Raw genomic sequence first — 25261 nt, forward strand, 5'->3', positions numbered from 1 at the left:
CCAGGAAACAGAGGAAGTAAACCCAGAGAGAACGTCCTGATGACAGCTGTGCAGCAAGCCTGGAGAGGGTACCTGGAAGCCATCTGAGAAAACAATAGACATTGGGTCCTGGAGACCTAACAGAAGTGATGCAGTCATATAGTGGGGAAGTTAAAAGAGACCCTGGTTCTCTCGGATGGAGATTCCACCCCCTTGGGGTCCTATTCAATGAGACACAAGCTCTGTGTAATTATGGAAAGCACTCAGTAAGGCTGGATGAATGAATGGGAGACCCAGGCCCAGAAAGAGACATCCTTTCCACAGAGCCTCACAGGGCTTCCTGCTCTGAGTCTGTCAGAAATGGGAGCAACAATTGTCAAATGCCTTACTATGCCCAGCAGACTCCGTTAGAACCCGGCTACTGCCAGGATCACCAGCCAGTCCCTTGGAAGAGGCAGTGATAGACAGACAGACAGTCTGGGTAGATGGCCAGGAGCAAATAAGACAAGACACACAGCAAACATGGCTGAGGCTTTACTTTGATCAGGAAGGCCTAAGGCAGGGGCCATGTTACAGGAGCAGGGCCTGTAAACCAGTCAATGCTGCTCTTTCATGCAGCACGGGGACAGCTTGGGGCTGAGCTCCACAGGTGAGGGGCTAGGCAGGCCCCTCAAAGCAGACACAACCACTAACAGGAAGGAAGGCCAAGCTGGCTTTAGTGCAGCGAAGGGTAATGTTGGGAGGGGGATGTTCATGAAGAAAAGTGGGTAACTGAGGCTTTAAAGGGCCTGCATGGGACAGGGGTTTAGGGGAAGTGAAGAGGGGATAATAAAGTCTTGGGGGTAAAGATGGGAATAAACAGGAGAAAGGAATGGGGAGGCAGGTGCTGGGATGCAGAGTCCAGCTGCGCTCAACAGCCTGGGCAGAGGGCTGAGTATGGGCACCTCACTCCCACCTCCTGGCCTTCCAGGCATTACTTGTTGCCCCAGACAGCCATCTTTGTGAACACAGGTCTTGGGAGGAAGCGGCTGGACTTCATGTAGGCAGAGATCTTCTCCAAGCCCTGAGACGGGGGAAAATAAGGCCAGAGCTCAAGGTCAGCTGCCCATGAGGACAGCCCCACTGCAGACACAGCAGGTCAGGGCCTTTCCACGTGGGCTCAAGTGCTGGGACATTACACAGCCTCTTAGGGTCCCCAGATCTGCAGAGTTAACTCTTCCAGCTTCCTTTAAGTAATGCTGTACCACAGTAACAGCTAACACTTATGGAGATTCTACACTCTGCTGGCTGCTCTGTACCCAAGAGAAATTATAACACAAGCTTAGAAAATCCACTTGACTGCTCTGCAAGGCTGAATCTATTACCATCGTTTCTCATGTGGGAAACAGAAGTTCAGCAACTACCTCACATTTAAATACCTAGTAAGGGGAACAGGGCTACAATGTAGCCTGGTTCTGTCTCTCTCTGGTTCTGGCCTCTTTCTGCCAAAATCTCTTCTTCTTCTGCCCCACCACCCCTCACACCCGACCCTGTCATCCTTGACTGCACAAACAGTTTCCTTTTCCACAGGGAGGCTCTTGGCTTGTCTGGGTGTAGACACACAGAAGGGACCTCCAGCAGAACAACGGGCTCAAAACACACTCACCCAATGTCTCAGTAAAACCTGGATGAAAGTGGAATGGGGGGTGGCAGTGCATAAGAAAATGAAAGGTGAGACTAGGCTCTGATTATTCCCCTTGAAGCAGAAAGTCCAAAGTTCTCTATCTAGTACCTGAGTAAAATCTCACTGTGCCCTAACCCATGGCATCTCCAGCCCTGCTCTGCAGACTAGGTTACAAGACACTCAGATGTGCTGTGCACAATCTTACCGGGATTGAATGCCCAGATAAGGTATTCAGAAAGATACAGCCAGGCGTGGTGGCTCACATCTGTAATCCCAGCACATTGGGAAGCCGAGGTGGGTGGATCACCTGAGGTCAGGAGTTCGAGACCAGCATGGCCAACATGGTGAAACCCCATCCCTACTAAAAATACAAAAATTAGCCGGGCATGGTGGCGGGCAACTGTAATCCCAGCTACTCGGGAGGCTGAGGCAGAGAATTGCTTGAACCCAGGAAGCGGTTATTGCAGTGAGCCGAGATCATGCCACTGCACTCCAGCCTGAGCAACAGGCTTGACCCTGGCACATCACAGCCCATAGCCCTCCGCTCTCCTCCACCCCTCCCTTCCCACCACCTCTTATATAACTCCAAGGCCACTCAGCCTGGACCAGAACCACAGAACCAGAGCTGATGGGAACTAGCTGAGCAAGCAGATCTCTTGATGGGGAGTGGAAAAGGGAAACAGATTCAAGGCTCAGAAGCCTGATGGACTAATGCCTCAAATTCCCAAATCTGTAGTAATGTAGGATTTGCTGCTCTCAAACAAGTTCAGCACACACCTCACAGGCTGCTCTGCCTGCAGGCCTCTCATTGTACTCATTTTCAGGATGGGTCAGTCATCTATGCATCTCCCACTGTGCCTCACACCCTGCCTCAAGCAGAGAAGGTCAGTGAATAGGAGTAAAATCAGCGTGCCATTCATCTCACAGGGGGAACACGTGGAACACTGGAGGGAGAAAAGAGAGGAAGAGGCCAGGCGCGGTGGCTCATGCCTGTAATCCCAGCACTTACGGAGGCTGAGGCAGGTGGATCACCTGAGGTCAGGAGATCGAGATGAGCCTGGCCAACATGGCGAAACCCCATCACTACTAAAAATACAAAAATTAGCTGGACATGGTGGCACACACCTGTAATCCCAGCTACTCAAGAGGCTGAGGCAGGAGAATCACTTGAACCCAGGAGACGGAGGTTGCAGTGAGCCGAGATCACTCCACTGCACTCCAGCCTGGGCAACAGAGCAAGATTCCATCTCCAAAAAAAAAAAGAGGAAGAGAGGTAAAGAAGGAAAGTGCCCCAGCACAGGGCATTTCAGCATAAGCTCCTCAACAGGGACACCCACATATGTACCCTAATCTAGCTCCAGCCACAGTTCCGGCTCTCAGGATTCCCCACATGGGGGTTTGATTGTACAAAGCTTCTGGAGGTAGCTACAAATACTGCCTGTGGGTTTAGTTATTCAACATCAATGCTACTATGTGTCAGTCCTACTATTGCCAGCTGCATCCGTGGTCCTGAAGTGCTCTGCCTCTTCCAAAATGTCCTGGGCTGTGAAACCCAGGCTGGACAAGGCCTGAGGCTTTTTCTTTTGTCACAAAAGGGAGAGCCCCGACTGCTGCCCATGGATCCAGAGGCTCACAGGGAGCCCAGCACAGCCTCCACTGGCTCTGAGACCCTGAAGAAGGACTGATTCTCTCATTCTCAGTTTCCTTATCTCTAAAATGGGGGGAGATGATTCTACCACCCTGTAGGAGTGTTATAAATTTCAAATTCTACGCAATAGGTATAATGTTCTGGGCACAGTTCGTGGCATGAAGCTAGCACTCAATAAATGCAAGTTATTCTTTTTTTTTTTTTTTCCCCACTTGAAATGGAGTCTCACTCTGTCATCCAGGCTGGAGTGCAGTGGTGCAATCTTGGCTCACTGCACCTTCCACCACCCGGGTTTAAGTGATTCTCCTGCCTCAGCCTCCTGAGTAACTGGGATTACAAGCACTCACCACCACGCCCAGCTAATTTTTGTTTTTTTGTTTTTTCAGTAAAGATGGGGTTTCACCATTTGGGCAGGCCAGTCTCAAACTACTGACCACAGGTGATCTGCCTGCCTCAGCCTCCAAAGTGCTGAGATTACAGGCGTGAGCCACCGCGCATGGCCATAAATGCGAGTTATTCTTTGTGTAGCTTCAGGACTGGGAAAGCATCACAAAGGAGGGAAAGGAATAAGGGACATAAAGAGAAAGGAAGACAGGGGCATCACCTCAAATCGGGAGATGAAGTCCTTCAGGTTTGGGAAGGCATCCAGGCAGCTGGGCTCAAATACTTGGTTTCTCTCAAGGACATCATAAGCGATGAAATCCACAAAGGTGATCTGAATAAGGCCAAGGATATGTGGGCTGAAACCTCCATAATATAGGAAGTATGACAAATCTGTACTGTCCCCATCACATGCCCCCATTACCTTGTCCCCAAGAAACCATGGCTGCTTCCCCAGAAACTGTGAGTAGAGCTTCAGCATTTCAGGAAGTCCCTCCAGGTATTCTGGCTTCAGTTTCTCCTGAGGCAGAAAACAGCTGTCACCACCGTCAGACAAAAGCTCCCTGCACAGATGTGGCCTCCCAGATTTGTGCATGGCCCCAGCTGGCCATGGGCAAGCAGCCATCTTCCCCACAGCTGGAACTGGGGCAGTGCCCAGGCTTCGATTGGATATATCAGCATTTATTAGACTCTGACTGGGTAACTGGAGTCTTCCTGAGGTGATGGGATGGCAGAGCGGAATGTGACACTGTCCCTAAATCTGTCCCCACTGACCTCCCAACAACCTCTGGGTCAGCCCCAGGAGCACCTGAGCACCTGGCAGGCTCTGGACCCAGATATGAGCAGAATCAAGGATGCAAAGAACTAAAGGAGCTCAGAGAAAGAAGTAGAAAGTTCCTCCTAGTGGGGCAGCAGAAGAATACAATTGCCATTGAGTGGTTTCTGGAAAGATAAGGAGATATTCAGAGGATGAGTAGAAGAAAGGAGGGGAAAACGGAGCCTCTGGCTGCCCCTAAGCTGCCTGTTAGGAAAATTCGCTGATCTCAGTGTATGTCAAGAGAGCACTCAGAAGACACCAAAATTGCAGGTGCCATTAGATTCCTTTGTTTTGCACTTGTTTTCCTCATAGTTTGTGTATTCCAAAGCAGGCAGATGATATAAACCACTGGGAGAGATGGTCCAAACCACTGGGAGAGAGAATCTGGAAAGAGGTCATGGGTCAGAGATGGAGGGGACTCTGGAAGTAACCATTACTGTCTAGAGAGTGAATTCATACCTGGAGAGTCAGGATTCTGTAAGTAGATTGGTGGGGAATTGATTTAGAGGTTTTATTTGACATGACTTTGGGGTTTGAGGGTCACTCTGGTGGCAGTATAGGAAATAGCTTGAAGGATGAGTAGCACTAAAGAGTTCAAATGGAAAACAGGACCTATGTAGATGGCAGGACCAGAGTCTTGGCTCCCGATCAAAACTCTGCAGGGAAAGGGGAGACTGGGAGTGGGGTGGGAGACTCACAAAATCTGGGTCATAGCAGAGTCTGGCCAGCTGCATGCGGTTGTCCATAAGCTGGTTCTCCAAAATGTCTTCCCGAATCTTCTCCTCTTCTGTCTCCCCACCTACCACCCACAAAACATAGACTCACTCTGAGCATCGCACCCCAATCCAGCCAAGGAGGAGGCCACCTTCCCCCCACACACTGCAGCCAACCACACTCACACAGGTTGTGCTTGCGGGCAATGTAGCGCAGGATGGCGTTGCTCTGGGTGATCTTGTGAGTCCCATCAATCAAGTAGGGCAGCTGGATGAATGGGAAACCGGGGAAGCTCAGTTGGGCCACCAGGCTCCCCAGCATCCCCTTCCCATAAGCAAGGGCAGAGAGGAGACCCGGCACTCCCTGTGCCTGCTCATGGCAGGCCTGAGATAGAAATACTGTCACATGGTCGAATGAGCTTGGACACAGAACATCATGGAAGGGCTGTGTAGACAGCCAGGAGTGAGGGAATTGGGCAGAAGACTCCGGATCCTAACCCCTCTAAGCTGGGAGAGGAGATGCGGTCAGAGACACGTTGCACTTGCCCCCAAAACCGCCCCTTCCCCTGCACCTACATTGGGAAAGTCCAGGCCCAGCTTGAATTTTTCATTCAGCCACTGGCTTCTGTCATAGTCAGGAGCTGTGGTGGAGAAGAGGAAGTGAAAACAAACCTCCCCAGAGCCCAGCCCTCCTTCCCCGGGACCCTCCCAAGGAGCCAGTGGCAAGACCCCTGAGACAGGGGGATCTAGAATCTGACAACTCGGTCCCACATCCCAGGGTTCAGAGAGAAAGAATCTCGTTGAGGGCTCTGGACCCCACAAGGCTAAGGCTTCCAGGGTTTAGGCAACCCCTAAGGGACACCCAACCCAATCAGACAGGAGGCCCAGCATCCCACCCCAGCATTCTGCCTTGCAAGGCCAGAGGGCTCCCTCACCAGGGCTCAGGGAACGGACAGCCTGCAGCTCCAGCAGGAGAGGCCTGCAGAGGCAGCCACAGGTGGCCACCATGGGTTGCCTGGTGCCAGCCTAGTGTGAGTGGGCAGGGCCCAGACACGAGGGTGCCATTACCATCCCCCATTGTGTACTTCTTTTCCTCGTAACTTGAGCCTGTGTATTCCAGGAGCAGGCGGATGGAGTGGGCCAGCTGGGAGAGATGGCCCGCAGCTCGGGTCAGAGATGGAGGGTCCCTGACTTGGGGACTTCTCTGCACAAGGGGAGCCCCCAGTTTACACTGCACATACCCATCGCCTCCTCTCCTTCCTGCCTCACACCTCCCCCCACCCCGCCCCGCCACACGCACACACAGCGGCAAGCACAGGCCCTCCTGTGAGGGGCAGCGCTGAAGAGGAACCTTCCCTAGAGCCCGTCCCGCAGCTGCTCCACACTTCCCCACCCCCGCGCCCCCCGTCCCACCGCCCAGCGGACCCTCACTCACCCCGCGTATGTCCCAGTACCCCAGTGTCATGGGCATGGTGCTGGTTGCTGCGGATTCTGCAGACAGGCTTCGGCGGGGCGGGGCTCAGACTTTGTGAGGGGCCCAGAGAGGGTAGAGAGGGAGCCTTGCTGAGACCCCGCCCCTCGGCCCGCTCTGCCCCCGAAACGCGCCAATCTGGAGGCCCGAAGCTCGCTCCCGGGGCTGGAAGGAATAGGATCCCCTCCCACCTCCCAGCCCCAAGGGTTCCAGGAGAGAGCTCACCATGCCCAGAAGCCCGGCGGGGGCGGTGGTGGGGGGAGAACTGTTTGAGCCCAGGGGTTCGAGGCTGAACTGAGCTATGATTGCGCCGCTGCACACTCTAGGTTAGGCAAGAAAGAAAGGCTCTCTCTAAAAAAGAGAGAGAGATTCTAAATAAAGTAATAATAGCCTAATAAAGAAAAATAACACAAAAGAACATTTGGTGCTCAGGGATTCACTGGATAAGTTTTCAAAACTTTTCAAAAGGCATGTATGACATAGATTGTTATAAACTGCAGACACACATGGCATGACAGACCTAACATGGGAAGGACAACACAGGCAAGGATGATTGTAACTGTCACTTATCAGCCTAAATCCAAATGTCAGGAATGCCGCCTCAGAGAAAAGAAAATGATGTTTTTGTCATAAGTGGTGCTGTGCTCCTAGGGAGCTTGCTGGGCGGGGAGAGAGAAAGGTGGGGAGCAGGGGCTGGGGGACTCAAGGGGAGGGAGGAGAAAGCCCATGTGGAAACGTTAGAATCTGGGGTAATCAGAGGTCTTTGTATTAATTCCTTTTGCAAATTTTTCAAACTCTGATATTAAATCAAAATAAAAAGTTAAAAAAAAAAACAAACTACCAGGACAGACAAATACAAATATTATTAACTGAAACAAATGTTCCATCAAAAAGGACTTACCTTAAGTACATGAGTTACATTATGATTTCTATTATTATTTTAATACTAGTCTCCATCCAGCACATCACTGGTCTTCAAGTGGAGGTAACTTTGCCCCTCAGGGGACACGTAGGTCTGTCTGGAGACTTTGTTAATTGTCACCACTGGGAAGCGCCCATGGCATCTAGTGGGTAGAGTTTGGTTAGGACGCTGAACACCCTGCGATGCTCAGGACAGTGCACCACAACAAAGAATTCTGCCCTCCAAAATGACAGTACTGCTGAGGTGAAGAAACCCTCATCTAAAACTCGGCCAACGTAGTGAAACCCCGACTCTACTAAAAATACAAAAAATTAGCCAGACCTGGTGGCGTGTGCCTGTAATCCCAGCTACTTAGGAGGCTGAGGCAGGAGAATCGCTCGAACTAGGGAGGCGGAGGTTGCAGTGAGCTGAGGTTGCACCACTGCACTCCAGCCTAGGCGACAGAGTGAGACTCTGTCAAGAAAGAAACAAAGAGATAAAGAGAGAGAGAGAGAGAGAGGAAGGAAGGAAGGAAGGGAGGGAGGGAGGGAGGGAGGAAGGAAGGAAGGAAGGAAGGAAGGAAGGAAGGAAGGAAGGAAGGAAGGAAGGAAGGGAGGGAGGGAGGGAGGGAGGGAAGGAACCCAGGAATGGGTCAAAAGCTGCAGTGGGAGAAACAAGGCCCTCAAAATTCTGGTGGCAGGAAGGAGACCAGAGGACCCACTTCCCTGGACACCAGCTGGCAGAAGGGAGGACCTTGAGATAATCTCAGCTGGTGCAGTCCCTGCAGGCATCAAGCTGCACATCAGGAATGAGAGAAGGAGAACTGGGCAGGGAAACGGTCTACCAGGTGGACAGGCTGGGCAGCCCGGTCTTCCAGGGTACAGGGGTAGGGAGTGTGGGACTCTTTCTGCCAGTCAGCCTGCAGGCCTCCCCTGCAGCTCTGAGCACATTGTTCCAGAGCCAGGCAGCCCGAGCCCAGCACCAGAGTGGGTAATTCCTTTAAGTTGCTGGGGTAAGGCTAGGCAGGATGAACTGAACTTATTTTTGGAAGGTATCCACCCAGCCTGGGAAGCATGCTGAAACACTGTCTACCAAATACACAAAAATTAGCTGGCCATGGTGGCCCTTGCCTGTGGTCCCAGCTACTTGAGAAGCTGAGGTGGGAGGATCACTGGAGCCTGAGAAGTTGAGGCTGCAGTGAGTCGTGATCACACCACTGCACTCCAGCCTGGGTGACAGAGTGAGACCCTGTCTCAAAAAAAAAAAAAGTAAAAAAAAGTCAAATTTAAAAAGAAGGTATCTACCTGACTATCGTGTGTAGAAAGGTCTCTAAAGTCACTGCCAATTTGCAATGACCTGGCTGGACTCTCCCTGCATTTAACACCCCCATAGGGGTGGCCAAAAGTTGAATATATAATAAGCACCTGATGACTGCCACAGACATAGATATGAGTGATGCTAGTAACCACAGAGGCAGCCCCCTTCCCACTGTTCACCCACCCTTCCAAGCCTGCCAGAGACCCTCACCCAAAATGAATCGGCAAATTGTACAAGCAGGTGTTTTGATCTTTGGAGCCTTTAAAATAATGGTCAATGGGGAGATTTACCAGGAGAAAAGAGGATATCTTCCCTGGAAATCTCCTTGGAGTTTACCGCAAGGCATCTCAGACAGTTCTTTACATATAGAAAAAGCCCACAGGTAATAGATATGCTGTAGCGTTTTATCTTGTGTTTGATTTTTTAAAACTTACTTATTGATGATGGTGACCCACTTGTAGTTTTTTTGTTTGTTTGTTGTTGTTGTTTACTATATGTACTAGAAAGGGTTCTTCAAAATTTGAAGGGATGCCACTAAGATAAGCCTGTAGGAAATGTGTGCATTTATTTATAAATGTATCTATCTGTTACGGGAATTGGCTCACACAGTTTTGGAATGAAGTCCCACGATCTGCCGACTGCAGGATAGAGAAGGGGGAAAGCCAGTGCTATCATGTAGAGTCTAAAGGCCTCAGAACAAAGGTAAGGGTGGGAGGCGATGCTGTTAGTCCCTGATCAAGTCTGAAGGCCAGAGAACCAGGAGTGTGGATGTCCCAGGATAGGCGGAGATGGATGTCCCAGTCAGAAAGATCAAATTCACCCTTCCTCTGTCTTTTGCTTCTCTCTGGGCCCTGACAGTTTAGTGGATGCCCCCCTTCATTGCTGAAGGAAATCTTTGCTCAGTCTTCTGATTCAAAGGTGAATCTCTTCTGGAAATACCCTCACAAACACAATAATTTTACCAGCCATGTGGGCATCCCTTAGCCCAGTCAAGTTGATGCAGAAAATTAACCATCACATTATGCCACAGGAAACCTAGAACAGAGTCACAATTAATTACATTGTGCCTATCGGAGAAAAAGCTTTGACTGCCACAAGATCATTCTTTAACCTTTCTCCAGGAATTGACTAAGCCACAGGTAGAGAATGGGTAAACAAAGAGTTTTATACAGGAGATTCAAAGACAGGTAGATTCATAGACTGTGATTCATTGGCAGAAACATGCACACACAATAAACAAAAAAGGTGAAGGTAGAAAACTTGAAGGTAGTCTTATAAATCTTTAAAAATATCATAAGATGAAACTGCGATCCCTCAAGTACCTAAGGTAGTACAGAAAGATCCATGTGCCTTGCAGATGGCACCATAAATTAAGTTATTCTCTCTGGGCTGGGCACGGTGGCTCACGCCTGTAATCCTAGCACTTTGGGAGGCCGAGGCAGGCAGATCACCTGTCAGGAGTTTGGGACCAGCCTGGCCAATATGATGAAACCCCATCTCTACTAAAAATACAAAAATTAGCTGGGCGTGGTGGTGCGCACCTGTAATCTCAGCTACTCAGGAGGCAGAGGCAGAAGAATTGCTGGAACCCAGGAGGTGGAGCTTGCAGTGAGCTGAGATCACGCCACTGCACTCCAGCCTGGGTGACAGAGCGAGACTCCATCTCAAAAAAAAAAAAAAAAAAAAAAAGCTATTCTCTCTGGAGAGCAATCAATTTATCTACGATAATACCGTAACACCATCCTCACCTTTTGCCTTGTAGTAATTGCCTTGGGGGACCAACTCAAATAAAGTAACCAAAAACCAGAGAAGGAATTAGTTTAAACATGATCACCCTGTTATAAAAAGAAATAAATTAGAAAAATCCACATGCCCAATAGGGTAAGAATGACTAGGCAAACTATAATTTATCCACAGGAAGTAATGATAGTCATTAAATGTTAGAAATAGGCATGCATATAGACTGCCAACATGTACAGATTCTTAAGTAAAATGTTAAAGAGAAAAAAACTGTAGAACCTAAGAGTGTGTATGCACATCAGTCTCACCTATCCAAAGAAGTAGGCATGAATACAAACCTAAGAGAATTTGAAGTGACACACTATGATAAGTGTATAATTTGCTTAATAACTATTTAGTGAGAACCTACTATGCTCAGGGACTATCCTAAGTGATATGCAAACACCTGTAACATCAGTGAACAAGAAGAGACAAAAACACATCCTCTCATGACGTTGATATCTTATGAGGAAAAGCAAACAAACACAAGCACACAAATGGTATAAGACTTATGTGCATGCTTTTCATTGAAGTGTAATATACATACAGCACACAGGCCTTAAGTGTGCTACCCTGTGGGCTTTTCCATTTGTATACTCTTCTGGAATCATCTCCCAGATAAAGAGAGAAAACTTACAGCACTCCACCAGGCGCCTTCAATAGGCAACCTTCCAGTTCTCACCAGGGTCACCAATCACCTGACCTGTGATACCATGGACTCATTTCCCTCTCCTGATTCTCGTGTAAGTGGAATGAGATCGTGTGTCCTTTCTCCTGTCTGGATCTTTTTACTCAACACGTCTGTGAGACCCATCCATGTTTTTGCACATAGCGTTAGCACATTTATTTTTATTATAGCAGAGTAAGTATTCCATTATACGAATAATGGAATTATGCTGATAAACCACAGTTCATTTGCTCATTCTTCTATTCAGGGAATTTGGATTGTTTTCAGTTATTGGCTATTTAAAATAAAGCTGCTTTTGGCATCATTATACCTGGCTCTTGGAATCCAACAGGACTCATTCCTGTAGGGTGGGACTTCTGGGTCCTGGGCAGATGCATATTTAGCTCTAGTTGACACTGCCAGTATTCCAAAGTGGCTCTCCCACCAGCAAGGCATGACAGTTCCAGTTACTCCACAAATCACCAACAATTGTCAGTCCTTTCAATGTCAGCCATTCTAGTGGGGATACAGTAGGATCTATGGGTTTTTAACTTTCTGTTGTCTAATGATGTCGAGCATCTTCACATGAGCTTATTGGCCATTTGGATATTCATTTTTGGGAAATGCCTGTTCAAGTTTTCAGTCATGGGTTGTATTTTTGGATATACAGTTTTTGGAGAAGAGACCTTTGTTGATTTGTAGTAAGTTCTCCCTGCTGAGCATTACCTGAATTTCTGACCCAAAAAATCAACAACTATTCATGGTAACATAGCTTGGGAACTGCTGAGCTGGGAGAACCTTCCGGTGGAGCAGCTCACAGTAGAGCTTGGGTCCTAGAGATCTAAGAGCTGTGATGGAGTCAGACAGTGTGGAAGACAGAAGGATCCTTGTTCTCTGTGACGGGAATTCCACCACCTCTAGGCATCTAAGACTTATTCTCTGAGACTAGCTCTGCCTAACCATGGAAAGCACTGGATAATACTGAATATAAATAAATGAAGATCTAGGCCCAGAAAGAGGCATCCTTTCTATAGAGCACTTTATGTGGCTTCCTGCTCTAAGGCGATCAGAAAAGGGATCAAGAAGTTGGAAACAGGGGCAGGCGTGGTGGCTCATACCTGCAATCCCAGCATTTTGGGATGCCAAGGTAAGAGGATTGCTTGAGCTCAGGAGTTCCAGACCAACCTGGGAAACATAAAGAGACATCATCTCACAAAAATTTTTTAAATACGGCCAGGTGTGGTGGCACACCTATAGTCTCAGCCATCTGGGAGGCTGAAGTGGGAGGATTGCTTGAGCCCAGGACTGGATGCTGCAGTAAGCTATGATCCCACCAGTGCCCTTCACCTTGGAAAGCAGGAGACTTTGTTTCCAAAAAAAAAAAAGTTGGAAACACCTTACTAAGCCCATCATAACCTCTATGAACCCAGCTACCACCAGGGTCACCAGCCAGTCCCTTGGAAGGAGCAGTGACAGACACGGTCTGGGCAGCCAGGAGCAAATAAGACAAGACTATATATAGCAAGTGTGGTTGAGGCTTTATTTTGATCAGGAAGGCCTAAGGCAGGGGCCATGCTGCAGGAGCAGGGCCTGTAAACCAGTCAATGCTGCTCTTTCATGCAGCACGGGGACAGCTCGGGGCTGAGCTCCACAGGCGAGGGGCTAGGCAGGCCCCTCAAAGCAGACACAACCACTAACAGGAAGGAAGGTCAGGCTGGCTTTAGTGCAGGGAAGGGTAATGTTGGGAGGGGGATGTTCATGAAGGAAAGTGGGTAGCTGAGGCTTTAAAGGGCCTGCATAGGACAGGGGTTTAGGGGAAGTGAGGAAGTCCAATAAAGTCTTGGGGGTAAAGATGGGAATAAACAGGAGAAAAGGACAAGGAGCCAGGTGCTGGGATGCACAGTCCAGCTTCACTCCACAGCCTGGGCAGCGGGCTGAGTATGGGCTCCTCACTCCCACCTCCTGGCCTCCAAGGCATTACTTGTTGCCCCAGACAGCCACCCTTGTGTACAGAGGTTTTGGGAGGAAGCAGCTGGACTTCATGTAGGCAGAGATCTTCTCCAAGCCCTGAGACGGGGGAAAATAAGGCCAGAGCTCAAGGTCAGCTGCCCATGAGGGCTGGGGTAACCCCACTGCAGACACAGCAGGTCAGGGCCCTGGCCACAGCCTTTCCACATGGGCTCCAGTGCTGTGGCATCACACAGCCTCTTAGGGTCCCCAGATCTGCAGAGTTAACTCTTCCAATTTCCTTGAAATAATGTCATACCATAATAACAGCTACCACTTATGAAGATTCTACACTGTGCTGGGTGGTCTATATCCAAGAGAAATTACAACATAAGCTTAGAAAATCCACTTGACTCTTCTGCAAGGCTGAATCTATTATCACCATTTCTCATATGGAAGAACAGAAGTTCAGCAACTTCCTCACACTCAAATAGCTAGTAAGGGGGACAGAGCTGCAGTGTAGCCTGGTTCTGTCTCTCTCCAGTTCTGGCATCTTTCTGCCAAATTCCCATCCTCCCCCAAATCCCTCAGGAGGTCCTCTTGCTCTCTGACTGCACAACATTCTCCTGTTTCACGGGGAGGCTCCTGGCTTGCCTAGGTTTTCACACACAGAGGGGTCATCTGAAAATGTCCGTGCAGCCTGGAAGAGAGCCCAGATCTCACCCAAGGACCCGGCAAAACCTGGATGAAAGTGGACGAGGTGTGTTGGGCCAGCAAAAGAAAGGTCAGACCAGGCTCTAATCATTCCCCTTAAAGCACAGAGTCCAAACTTCTCCACCTGGTACCTGAGCTAAATACTACTGTGCCCTAACCCACCTCATCTCCAACCCCACTGCCACAGACCAGGCTGTATGACACTCAGGTGTGCTCTGTACGATCTTCCCAGGATCAAATGGCCATGTAATTTCTAAGGATTCAGTCAGACCCAGGGCTGCCTATTCCCAAAGGGCCATGCCCAGGTGGACCGTATGCCTGTCTCTTATACACATCTAGGCCCCAGGCCTCGGCTGTTCCCCACTGCTCCCCTCCCACCACCTCTTACATAACCCCAAGGCCACTCAGCCTGGACCAGAGCCAGGGCTGATGGGAACTAGCTGAGTAACCAGATCTCTTGATGAGGAGTGGGAAAGGAAAACAAATTCTAGGCTGAAAAACTTGTTGGACTAATGCCTCAAATTCCCAAATCGGTACTAAAGTAGGATTTGCTGCTCTCAAACAAGTTCAGCACGGGTGAGATGGTTCCCCGTGAGTGGGGGCAGGCCCTGGGCCCGGTACGCAGGTGGTGCCACACACACCTCACAGGCTGCTCTGCCTGCACTGCAGGCCTCTCGCTGCACTCATTTTCAGGATGGAGCGGTCATCTATGCATCTCCCACTGTGCCTCACACCCTGCCTCATGCAGAGGAGAAGGTCGGTGAATAGGAGTAAAATCAGTGTGCTACTCATCTCACAGGGGGAACACTTGGAACATTGGAGGGAAAAAAGAGAGGAAGAAAGATAAAGAAGGACACTGCACCGGAACAGACCACTTCAACACACACTCCTTCAACAGGGGCACCCACATATGTAGCCTAATCTAGCTCCAGCCACAGCTCTGGCTCTCAGGATTTTCCACATGGGGGTCTGATCGTGCAAAGCTTCTGGGGGTAGCTATGAATACTGCCTGTGGGTTTCGTACTCGACATCAATGCCACCGTGTGTCAGTCCTACTATTGCCAGCTGCATCCGCACTCCTAAAGTTCTCTGCCTCTTCCAAAGCGTCCTGGGCTGTGAAACCCAGGCTGGATGAGGCCTGAGGAGTTTTTCTTTTGTCACAAAAGGGAGAGCCCTGACTGCTGCCCATAGATCCAGAGGCTCACAGGGAGCCCAGCACAGCCTCCACTGGCTCTGAGACCCTGAACAAAGGCCTGACCCTCTCATTCTCAGTTTCCTTATCTCTAAAATGGGCAAGATAATTCTGTCACCCTGTAGGAATGTTGTAAAGTTCAAATTCCACACAATAGGTATAATGTGCTGGGCACAGTTCCTGGCATGAAGCCAGCACTCAATAAATGCAAGTTATTCTTTGTGTAGCTCCAGGACTGGGAAAGCATCTCAAAGGAGGGAAAAGAACAAGGGGCATCAAAGAGAAAGGAGGATGGGGGCATCACCTCAAAGCGGGAGATGAAGTCCTTCAGATTTGGGAAGGCGTCCAAGCACTTCGGCTCAAATATACGGTGGAGGTCAAGGACATCATAGGCGAGGAAATCTACAAAGGTGATCTGCAGAAGGCCAAGAATATGTGGGCTGGAACCTCCGTAACATAGGATGTATGACAAATCTCTAGTGTCCCCATCACATGCCCCCATTACCTTGTCTCCAACAAACCATGGCCTCTTCCCCAGGAACTGTGAGAAGTGCTGCATCATTGTAGGAAGTCCCTCCAAGTATTCTGGCTTCAGTTTCTCCTGAGGCAGAAAACAGCTGTCACCACCGTCAGACACAAGCTCCCTGCACAGATGTGGCCTCCCTAGTTCTGCGTATGGCCCCAGCTGGCCACGAGCAAGCAGCCGTCTTCCCCACAGCTGGAACTGGCTTCAGTTGGACATATCAGCATTTATTAGACTCCAAATGGGTAGCTGGAGGCTTTTGTGGCGATGGGAAGGCAGAGAGGAATGCAACACTATCCCCGAATCTGTCCCCACTGACCTCCCAACCACACTCCTCTGGGTCAGCCCAGGAGCACCTGAGTACCTGGCAGGCTCTGGACCCGGACACGAGCAGAATCAAGGATACAAAGAACTAAAGGAGCTCAGAGAAAGAAGTTGAAAGTTCCTCCTAGTGGAGTGGCAGAATAATACAATGGACATTGAGTAGTTTCTGGAGAGATGAGATTTTGAGAGGCTGAGTGGAAGGAGACAGAGGAACAAAGGCCCTCTGGCCGCCACTGAGCTGCCTGTTAGGAAAATGCATTCATCCCTGTGCGTGTCAAGGAGAAGCACTAGGAAAAGAATAGCACGGAATTCCACAGAGGAGGGTGCTATTACTTCTCCACTACGTACTTCTTTACCCCATAGTGTGAGTCTGCGTATTCCCCAAACAGGCAGATGGAGTGAACCAGCTGGGTTAGATGACCCGTGGCAAAGGTCAGGGGTCAGAGGTGAAGGGAATTCTGAATGCATGACTTTATTGTCTAGGAACTGAATTTCTAGCTTGGGATGTACAGACTTCCTATGATTGGTGGGGACTGATTTCAAGTTTTTATTTTATAGAGTTTAATGATATGTCAGTCACTCTGCTACAGTACAGGGAACCCTGAGAGAACCAAGAGCAGTGAGGAGTTCAAATTGTGAATAGGATCAGAGTAGATGGGAATACAAGAAGCCTGGCTTCTGGCCCAGACCAGGGAGGGACTCACAAAATCAGGGCTGTAGCAGACTCTGGCCAGCTGATTGGAGACGTCCATAGCCTGGTTCTCCAAAATGTCCACACGAATCTTCTCCTCTTCTGTCTCCCCACCTGCCACCCACAAAACACACTCACTCTGAGCATCGCACCCCAATCCAGCCAAGGAGGAGGCCACCTTCCCCCCACACACTGCAGCCAACCACACTCACACAGGTTGTGCTTGCGGGCAATGTAGCGCAGGATGGCGTTGCTCTGGGTGATCTTGTGAGTCCCATCAATCAAGTAGGGCAGCTGGATGAATGGGAAACCGGGGAAGCTCAGTTGGGCCACCAGGTTCCCCAGCATCCCCATCCCATAAGCAAGGACTTATGAGAAGAGAGGAGACCGGGCACTCACTGTGCCTGCTCATGGCAGGCCTGAAATAAGAATACTGTCATATGGACGAATGAGCTTGGACACAGATCATCATGGAAGGGCTGTGTAGACAGCCAGGAGTGAGGGAATTGGGCAGAAGACTCCGGATCCTAACCCCTCTAAGCTGGGAGAGGAGATGCGGTCAGAGACACGTTGCACTTGCCCCCAAAACCGCCCCTTCCCCTGCACCTACATTGGGAAAGTCCAGGCCCAGCTTGAATTTTTCATTCAGCCACTGGCTTCTGTCATAGTCAGGAGCTGTGGTGGGGAAGATGAAGTGAAAACAAACCTCCCCAGAGCCCAGCCCTCCTTCCCCGGGACCCTCCCAAGGAGCCAGTGGCAAGACCCCTGAGACAGGTGGACCTAGAATCTGACCACTCAGTCCCACATCCCAGGGTTCAGAGAGAAAGAATCCCGGTGAGGGCTCTGGACCCCACGCGACTAAGGCTTCCAGGGTTTAAGCAAGCTCTGAGGAACACCCATCCCAGTTACCCAGACAGGGGGCCCAGCATCCCACCCCAGCATTCTGCCCTGCAAGGACAGAGGGCTCCCTCACCAGGGCTCAGGGAAGGGACAGCCTGCAGCTCCAGCAGGGGAGGCCTGCAGAGGCAGCCACAGGTGGCCACCATGGGTTGCTTGGTGCCAACTCAGCGGGAGTGGGCAGGGCCCGGACACGAGGGTGCCCATTACCGTCCCCCATTGTGTACTTCTTTTCCTCATAGCTTGAGTCTGTGTATTCCAGGAGCAGGCGGATGGCGTGGGCCAGCTGGGAGAGATGGCCCGCAGCTCGGGTCAGAGATGGCGGGTCCCTGACTTGGTGAATTTCTCTGCACCAGGCGAGCCCCCAGTCTACACTGCACGCACCTACGCACCTGTCCTTCTTCTTCCCCCAGTCTACACTGCACTGCACCCCTCTCCGCCTCCCGGGCACACACACACACACACACACACGCATGCATAGGCCCTCCTGTGAGAGATAGCCCTAAAGAGGAACCGTCCCTAGAGCCGGTCCCCAGCCGCTCGGCACTTCCCGCCCACGCGCCCGGTCCCACCGTGCAGCGGACCCTCACTAACCCCGCGGATGTCCCAGTACCCCAGTGTCATGGACATGATGCTGGTTGGTGTGGATTCTGCAGACAGGACTCAGCTGGGCTGAACTGCGACTTCCTCTGGGGTTCCTGGCGTGCAGGGGCGGGACCTAGTGCCAGACCCGCCCCCTCGGCCCCGCTGCGCCCGCCGATCTTCAAGGTCTTCACTTCCAACCGGCCGATCTTCAAGGTTGTCACTTCCAACCAACAGGCGCAGGGGGAGGCACGGAGAAGATTGCCGGATCCTCACTGGCTGGAAGGAGTAAGATCCACCGCCACCTCCGAGTGTTCAGGGAGCAAGGCCAGGAGGCCCTAGGCGGGGCTGGACCTCGCCAGCTTCCGTAGCCCCGCCCTGGGGCGTTCCACCCTGCCGCGCCCCGCCCCACCCCACCGCGCCCCGCGGCGCTTCAGAACTCTGCTACGTCCCCAGGTACTTGGCTGTGCCCGTGAGAGTCAAGCCAGATCCTAAGAGAAAAGTTATTTCCCAGGTTCCTTCTTCTCCGGACGTGGCCCAGCCTTCCGCCTCTCGGCTGCCGAGTTTCCACAGGCTCTGGGAAACTGAGGCTGCCAGAGTCAGACCAAAGAGAGGTCTCAGAGAGTTTAATTCAACACTTCTTGGCAACTAAGTCTTAGAAGTCTGATGGTGTGCTCTCTCTGCTGAGTTGGGGAGCGTGGATGGAGGCCATGTCACTGAAGCTGGTAGAGCGCAGTCTCTGTCCCAGATGCTCCCGACCCTTTTGCGCTGGGCCAGTTCCCCAGCTCTGAGACGGTCCAGGCTCAGGAAGTGGCCTGTGTGTCAAGGTGGATTCCCATGTAGGTTTGCCTACAGCAAGGCGATAGCACCATGCACACAGAAGTGCTTGGACTTCTGAATAGTTATACTTCTCATTATACATTAAGATATTAAGAATTTATCATTCTGCGTCTTTTTTTTTTGAAACGGAGACTCACCCTGTTGCCCAGTCTGGAGTGCAGTAGTGCAATCTCGGCTCATTGCAACCTCCGCCTCCCGGGCTCAAGTGATTCTCCTGCGTCAGCCTCCCGAGCCTCCCCGGCACACACACACACACACACACACACACACACACACAGAGCTCCCGAGCCGCCGGGATTACAGGTGAGCGCCACGACGCCCTGCTAACTTCTTTGTATTTTCTGTAGAGATGGGGTTTCACCCTGTTGACCAGACAGGTCTTGAACTCCTGGTCTCAAGTGATCCACCGGCCTCCGCATCCCGAAGTGCTGGGATTACAGGCATGAGCCACGGTGCCTGGCCTGTCATTCTGCGTTTATCCGTCTTGAGCTGGGAAAGATAAAATGTCTAGGTCCAATTGTGAAAATGATTTCTTAAGAAAGCTAACACTCATTAGAATAATAATTATGAAAGAAACCAGAACTGATATTGTTACATTAGTATTCACCCATTTGGTAATTCCTTTATTGAAACAACAGTTGTTGAGATCCTACCATATTCCAGGCACTGGAAAACAATCCTTCAAAGACATTGTACTTTGGCCACCTACGACTAGAAGTCAGGTGGGAACTACAGGGGAGATATTTTGAAAATACGGGACACTTCTTAGTGTTTTTGCACACTGAGAGGCAGTGGAGTGGGAGAGGGGTTGAGTGCAGGAGAGAGAAGCAGTGCCTGCTGTTGCAAGGACTCTGAGGAGCCAGGAAGATGGGCCCCAGGTGGCTTCTTCAGAAGGAGGAGTACAGCTCTGCGGAAGGCGGGAAGGACTGGAACAGCAGGATCTCCAAAGTAAGGGCCACAGTGGCCACGAGGATCACACCAGCGCGGGAAGTGGGTCTGTGGACAGGGATCAGGAGCAGCGGGGATGGAGGAGGCAGAAGTAGTGCCCTGGGGAAGAATGTGCACGCAGCTGTCAGTTCATTTTCTGCATGTCTGTGAGATCTAACTGGTTCATTGTGTGTTCACATTCTGCATTTCCTTACTTACGTTCTGTCTCAGCCTTTCCATAATTGAAAGAGGGGTTTTAAAGCCTCCCATTGTTAATGTAGAACTGTCTATTTCTCCCTTCAGTTCTGTCAAATTTTGCTGCATATATCTTGTTTTATTCCTACTATGGGAATTGCATCCTGTATGAGAGAAATCAGTTATCCTTCCTGGATGGTCTACCAGATGACCTGTGCTTTCCTCATTTTAGAAGCTCTTGGTATTTTTTTTTTTTTTTTTTTTTTGATGGGAGTTTCGCTCTTGTTGCCCAGGCTGGAGTGCAATGGCATGATCTCAGCTCACCACAACCTCCACCTCCCAGGTTCAAGCCGTTCTCCTGCCTCAGCCTCCCGAGTAGCTGAGATTACAGGCATGCGCTACCATGCCCAGCTAAGTTTGTATTTTTAGTAGAGACAAGGTTTCTCCATGTTGGTCAGGCTGGTCTCGAACTCCGACCTCAGGTGATCTGCCCCCCTCAGCCTCCCAAAGTGCTGGGATTACAGGTGTGAGCCACCGTGCCTGGGCACTTCTGGATATATTTTTTAAGAAAACATGATTTCCTGGTGGGATGGTAGTTTTAAATATCTTGCAATCTGTAACAATTCATTGGAATCACAGGGTAAGTTACTGGGCAGTGGACAGAATGAGCCTGATGTCATGTAAGAAATAGGATTTTAGTGGAGCACTGATTACACTGGTATTAAGTATCATTTATTACAATAGGAATGAGTCACTTTTGTGTTCCTCAAGATGAACAGATTCCTTGAGTAGAATTAAATAGTTTCTGCAAAGCATGCTCAGATGTCTCTGAAGAAAGCAAACAACCATGGTAGCCAGAATAAACCCAATATTAGTCCTGATTGATTGGCCTTGTAACGGCCTCAGCAGAAGCAATTTGTTGGCATGAAGTCCAAGCGCAATTGTTGCAAGACTGAAGGTTGGGATTAACGATGTGAGTGAAACATAATTACCATAAGGAGCCAGTTAAAGGGAGGTTGCCTTGTGAAGTTTTTAAAAGGACAGCTATGAAATTTTTGTCAGCAGGGTTGTTAGATTCAGAGTGGCAGCAATGGTCTGGAAAAAAAAAAAAAAGTATAAGAAAATTTTGTTTTCTATTAAGTGGTAGATCGAGAACATAAGAGGTCAGAAGTAATAGGATGAGGGCCAGGTACAGTGACTTGTGCCCATCATACCAGGTACTTGGGAAACTGAGGTGGGAGGATCACTAGAGCCCAGGAGTCTGAGGTTGCAGTGAGCTATGATTGTTCCACTGCACTCCAGCCTGAGCAACAGAGTGAGACCCTGGCTCTAAAAAAAAAAAAGAAAAGAAGTAATAGGATAAAAATAAGGAAGCTAACATTAATATTTTAGGTGGCTTCAAAGTAGAATAATAGCCAGGAAAGGGTGTTGGGTCAGAATGTTAATCCTTATCCAGAGTGCTGGGCAGAAGCTATCCACTTCTGAAGTCAACATCTTCTGCAGCATACCTAAGAATCTCAGTTGAAGATTTCCAGTGGAGGCCGGGCACGGTGGCTCACGCCTGTAATCCCAGCACTTTCGGAGGCCGAGGCGGGCGGATCACAAGGTCAGGAGATCAAGACCATCCTGGCTAACATGGTGAAACCCCGTCTATACTAAAAAATACAAAAAATTAGCCAGGCATGGTGGCAGGTGCCTGTAGTCCCAGCTACTCAGGAGGCTGAGGCAGGAGAATGGCGTGAACCCAGGAGGCAGAGCTTGCAGTGAGCCAAGATCGAGCCACTGTACTCCAGCCTGGGCAACAGAGCGAGACTCTACCTCAAAAAAAAAAAAAAAAAAAAAAAAAAAAGATTTCCAGTGGAATGGGTGTCCCAGAGTCAGGAGGAAATTTATGTCTTTTGAGCTAGGAAATAGTTAACCTAAGGATCCATACTTTGGAGTATTACTGCTGCGTCAGTTGTTAACAGTATCTGATAAGGTCCATTTCCTCGAGGATCAAACGTAGTTTATCTCAGGTCTTTCCCAGAACACTAAATCTCTTGTTGTGGATCATAGGTGAGTGCTTTGGAAATGCAGATCATATCTGTTGATGATAAAGTGGAAGGTACTTTATGACGCCCTTGCAATTCTTAATCATATTTCATCATCATTGTAATAGAACCAAATCAAAGATTGGTAGTGAAATTTTCAAATACATGGACAGGCCATTTTTCTTTTTCTTTTTTTTTTTAGAGACAGGGTGTTGCTATGTTGCCCAGGCCGGAGTGCAGTAGCTATTCACAGGTGCAATCATAGTGCAGTACAGCCTCAAACTCTTGGCATCAAGCAGTCTCCCACCTCAGCCTCCCGAGCAGCTAAGACTACAGACACGAACCACCACACCCAGCTTGGCCTTGTATTAATTCAGAGGTATCAATGGTGTGAGCCCAAAGGTCCAAAAGGTGTTGCAGCTTCTTCGCCTTCATCAGATCTTCAATGGAACCTTTGTGAAGCTTAACAAGGCTTCAGTTAACATGCTGAGGATTGTAGAGCCACACATTGCATGGGGGTACCCAAAATCTGAAGTCAGTAAATGAACTAATCTACAAGCGTGGTTATGGCAAAATCAATAAGAAGTGAATTGCTTTGACAGACAATGCTTTGATTGCTCGATCTCTTGGTAAATATCGAAGGTATATTTAATATATAATAAATATCAGAGGTATATCGGAGGTAAATAAGGAGGTAACCTGTTGGTCCCAGAAGGGGTTGATCTTATACACACTGAAGCTAAAAGTAAGATTTTATTTTATTTTTATTTTTCAATTTGAGAGCAGGTACTGTTTATTAACTGACCAGCTTAGAAAAATAATCATGGAAGACACCTTAGTTCATTCTTCTAATAAGCCTGTTGATCTGGTCCTCCCTGTTGCCAGCATCTCCACCCTCTACAAAATGGGTGGTCTTTTTCTTCATTCCACCTCATGGAGAAGATAATTTGAAGGGCCACAGGAAGTTATTTGTTTCTTTGCAGAGTTTTCCAACAGTATAGATCCCATGAATCAGATCCTTCATGCAGATGATGCCATATTTACCAAGAGATCGAGCAATCAAAGCATTGTCTGTCAAAGCAATTCACTTCTTATTGATTTGCCATAACCATGCTTGTAGATTAGTTCATTTACTGACTTCAGATTTGGGTACCCCCATGCAATGTATGGCTCTACAATCCTCAGCATGTTAACTGAAGCCTTGTTGAGCTTCACAAAGGTTCCATTGAAGATTTGACGAAAGCGAAGAAGCTGCAACACCTTTCGGACCTTTGGGCTCGCACTATTGATACCTCTGATCCTGATGACAAACACCAATGTGGGTTCTGCAGGCACATAGAAGTTGCCAGCTTTTCTTGCCCCCCTCGCTAGTAGAATTTCAGTTCTATACATCTGCCTATTCGCTTTTTCACAGATACGCTTCCGCCTTGTCTTTTGAAGCATCTTTTGGGCAAACTTACTTCTCAGGCGCTTGATCTTCAGTTCTGTGAAATTCCTTTTCTTTTTCTGAAGGTTTTCTGGCACAGCAGGAACCTTCTTCTTCTTCTCTTTGACACCCTCCATGGTTCCAGCCAGAAAAGAGAAGATTTTAGACCACTGGAGTTTAAGGGAGGTTTGTTCATCTTAGCTGCCAAATTTCATTAGTTCTCTCTGTTTTTCCTGAGGACCATGGATCATAAGGACGGTAAAATTCTGGGGTAAAAGGCAAACTTTACAGAGTTCCTTAATAACAATACCAGTCAAATGAGGGTTGTTGTCATTATTAGAGAAATAAGTGGAAATTTCCAGGTTGGAAAACTAAATCAAGCAGAAATTTTTGCCACAGTTAAAACAGCTGTAACTCTCCGGCAAGGAAAAGCTTTAATCATCCATCTTGAAAGAGAAAATAATAATAATAATAATAATAATAATCAGAACATATTTATAGTGCATTGCAGGAGGCATTCATATAAAGTGATTGGAGGTCTGAAGGGCCCTCGAGATCTTAGTTCTTATTCATATCCCACCTTTGCATTTACTAGGATCGCATTGCTGGCAGTAGGACAAGTTTTTAAAATATCCTTAGGAATACCTCTAAAATTACCCCCACCAATGTTGGTTTAGTATTGTTGCCAGTTTATCCCTGCTATTATGAGTAATGTCACAAAGCATTTTTCTGAAATTCCACTTTAAATTATTTGGCATTATGTGTCAGCTATCCTGAGAGCATTAAATAATCTCTTTTGCCACGAACACCCAAAATTTTCCCACTTCCAGATTTGTTCACTTTTCTACTTTTTGGAATCAGAGGTTTGTCTCTGACAGTTAAAAATGGCCTCTTTGAATCCTCTAAGACCCCTCTTTTCTGTGTGATTTTCAGGAGCATTGATCTTGGTGATGCTACTTGGGTTAGCTTGGTGGTCCGCTAAAGTATTACTGGAAATTCTGGGTCTTTGTGCATTGAATGGTCATCTACTTTTATTACAGCTATTTCCTCAGGTAACAGCAAAGCAGCTGAAAGTTTTACTTTTCATCCATCATCCAATTTTTGCAGGTTTTTGTGGAGGTTAGAAAACTCTTCATTTCCAAAGCATTCCCAATTCACAGACTCCCCAAAAGTGCATCTGCCATTAGTGTATATGCTTACTCTTTTACACTTTACCAGCCAGCAGACCCAGATGAGGGCAATTATTTCAGTCATTGCAGCTGATTTACTTTCTGGAGTGGTCTCTACTTTAAGGGTGAATTTAGGTCTGTGATAGCATTTTAAAATATGAACAAATAAAATCAGATCAGGGCTATCCAAGGGAATTTCCAACAAGATATTTTAAGAGCATGTGAAAAACACTGAGAGTTAACAGAATAATTTGGTGAAAAAAAGAACTTTTAGTAATCTGAGTGTAACACAACTGAGTCATTTCACATGACAGAGCCAAATCCTAATTTTACTCCTTTAGTACATAATTTTCTAATAGATTATAATAAAGGCTCTATTAATATTCCTTTATTTGTATGCATTTAGGCATACACAGATATATAAATATACAAATAGGTAACAAATTAAAACTTTTTTTAAGTTGTAAT

The 25261-nt window shown here is 48.5% G+C and overlaps 2 protein-coding genes and 1 pseudogene across 6 annotated transcripts; all 3 read right to left on the reverse strand.

Annotated features, from left to right (window-relative positions):
• Nucleotides 1-502: 502 nt before the first annotated feature.
• On the reverse strand, nucleotides 503-6766 carry LOC105530941 (glutathione S-transferase Mu 2). Of its 2 annotated transcripts, XM_011968686.1 has the most exons (8): nucleotides 6637-6766; nucleotides 6270-6345; nucleotides 5778-5842; nucleotides 5388-5469; nucleotides 5187-5287; nucleotides 4096-4191; nucleotides 3895-4005; nucleotides 503-1042 (listed from the first exon to the last, which is right to left on the reverse strand). In XM_011968686.1, the coding sequence occupies exons 1-8, from the start codon at nucleotides 6670-6672 to the stop codon at nucleotides 953-955; spliced, it is 657 nt and encodes a 218-aa protein (XP_011824076.1). In that variant the 5' UTR covers nucleotides 6673-6766; the 3' UTR covers nucleotides 503-952. The 2 variants fall into 2 exon arrangements, with proteins under 2 accessions (XP_011824076.1, XP_011824077.1); XM_011968687.1 differs by lacking the exon at nucleotides 3895-4005 and having other exon boundaries at nucleotides 6637-6729.
• A 6093-nt stretch (nucleotides 6767-12859) lies between these two features.
• Nucleotides 12860-18571, reverse strand: GSTM4 (glutathione S-transferase mu 4). Of its 3 annotated transcripts, XM_011968689.1 has the most exons (8): nucleotides 18219-18571; nucleotides 17835-17910; nucleotides 17338-17402; nucleotides 16940-17021; nucleotides 16741-16841; nucleotides 15695-15790; nucleotides 15494-15604; nucleotides 12860-13403 (listed from the first exon to the last, which is right to left on the reverse strand). In XM_011968689.1, the coding sequence occupies exons 1-8, from the start codon at nucleotides 18252-18254 to the stop codon at nucleotides 13314-13316; spliced, it is 657 nt and encodes a 218-aa protein (XP_011824079.1). In that variant the 5' UTR covers nucleotides 18255-18571; the 3' UTR covers nucleotides 12860-13313. The 3 variants fall into 3 exon arrangements, with proteins under 3 accessions (XP_011824079.1, XP_011824080.1, XP_011824078.1); XM_011968690.1 differs by lacking the exon at nucleotides 15494-15604; XM_011968688.1 differs by lacking the exon at nucleotides 12860-13403 and having other exon boundaries at nucleotides 15100-15604.
• A 4394-nt stretch (nucleotides 18572-22965) lies between these two features.
• Nucleotides 22966-23761, reverse strand: LOC105530944 (annotated as a pseudogene). The gene has a single exon (XR_001004717.1). The product of XR_001004717.1 is annotated as a 60S ribosomal protein L7 pseudogene (transcript).
• Between the last annotated feature and the right edge of the window lie 1500 nt (nucleotides 23762-25261).

The sequence above is a fragment of the Mandrillus leucophaeus genome, unplaced genomic scaffold, assembly GCF_000951045.1.
Source record: "Mandrillus leucophaeus isolate KB7577 unplaced genomic scaffold, Mleu.le_1.0 Scaffold857, whole genome shotgun sequence".
NCBI lineage: Eukaryota > Metazoa > Chordata > Mammalia > Primates > Cercopithecidae > Mandrillus > Mandrillus leucophaeus.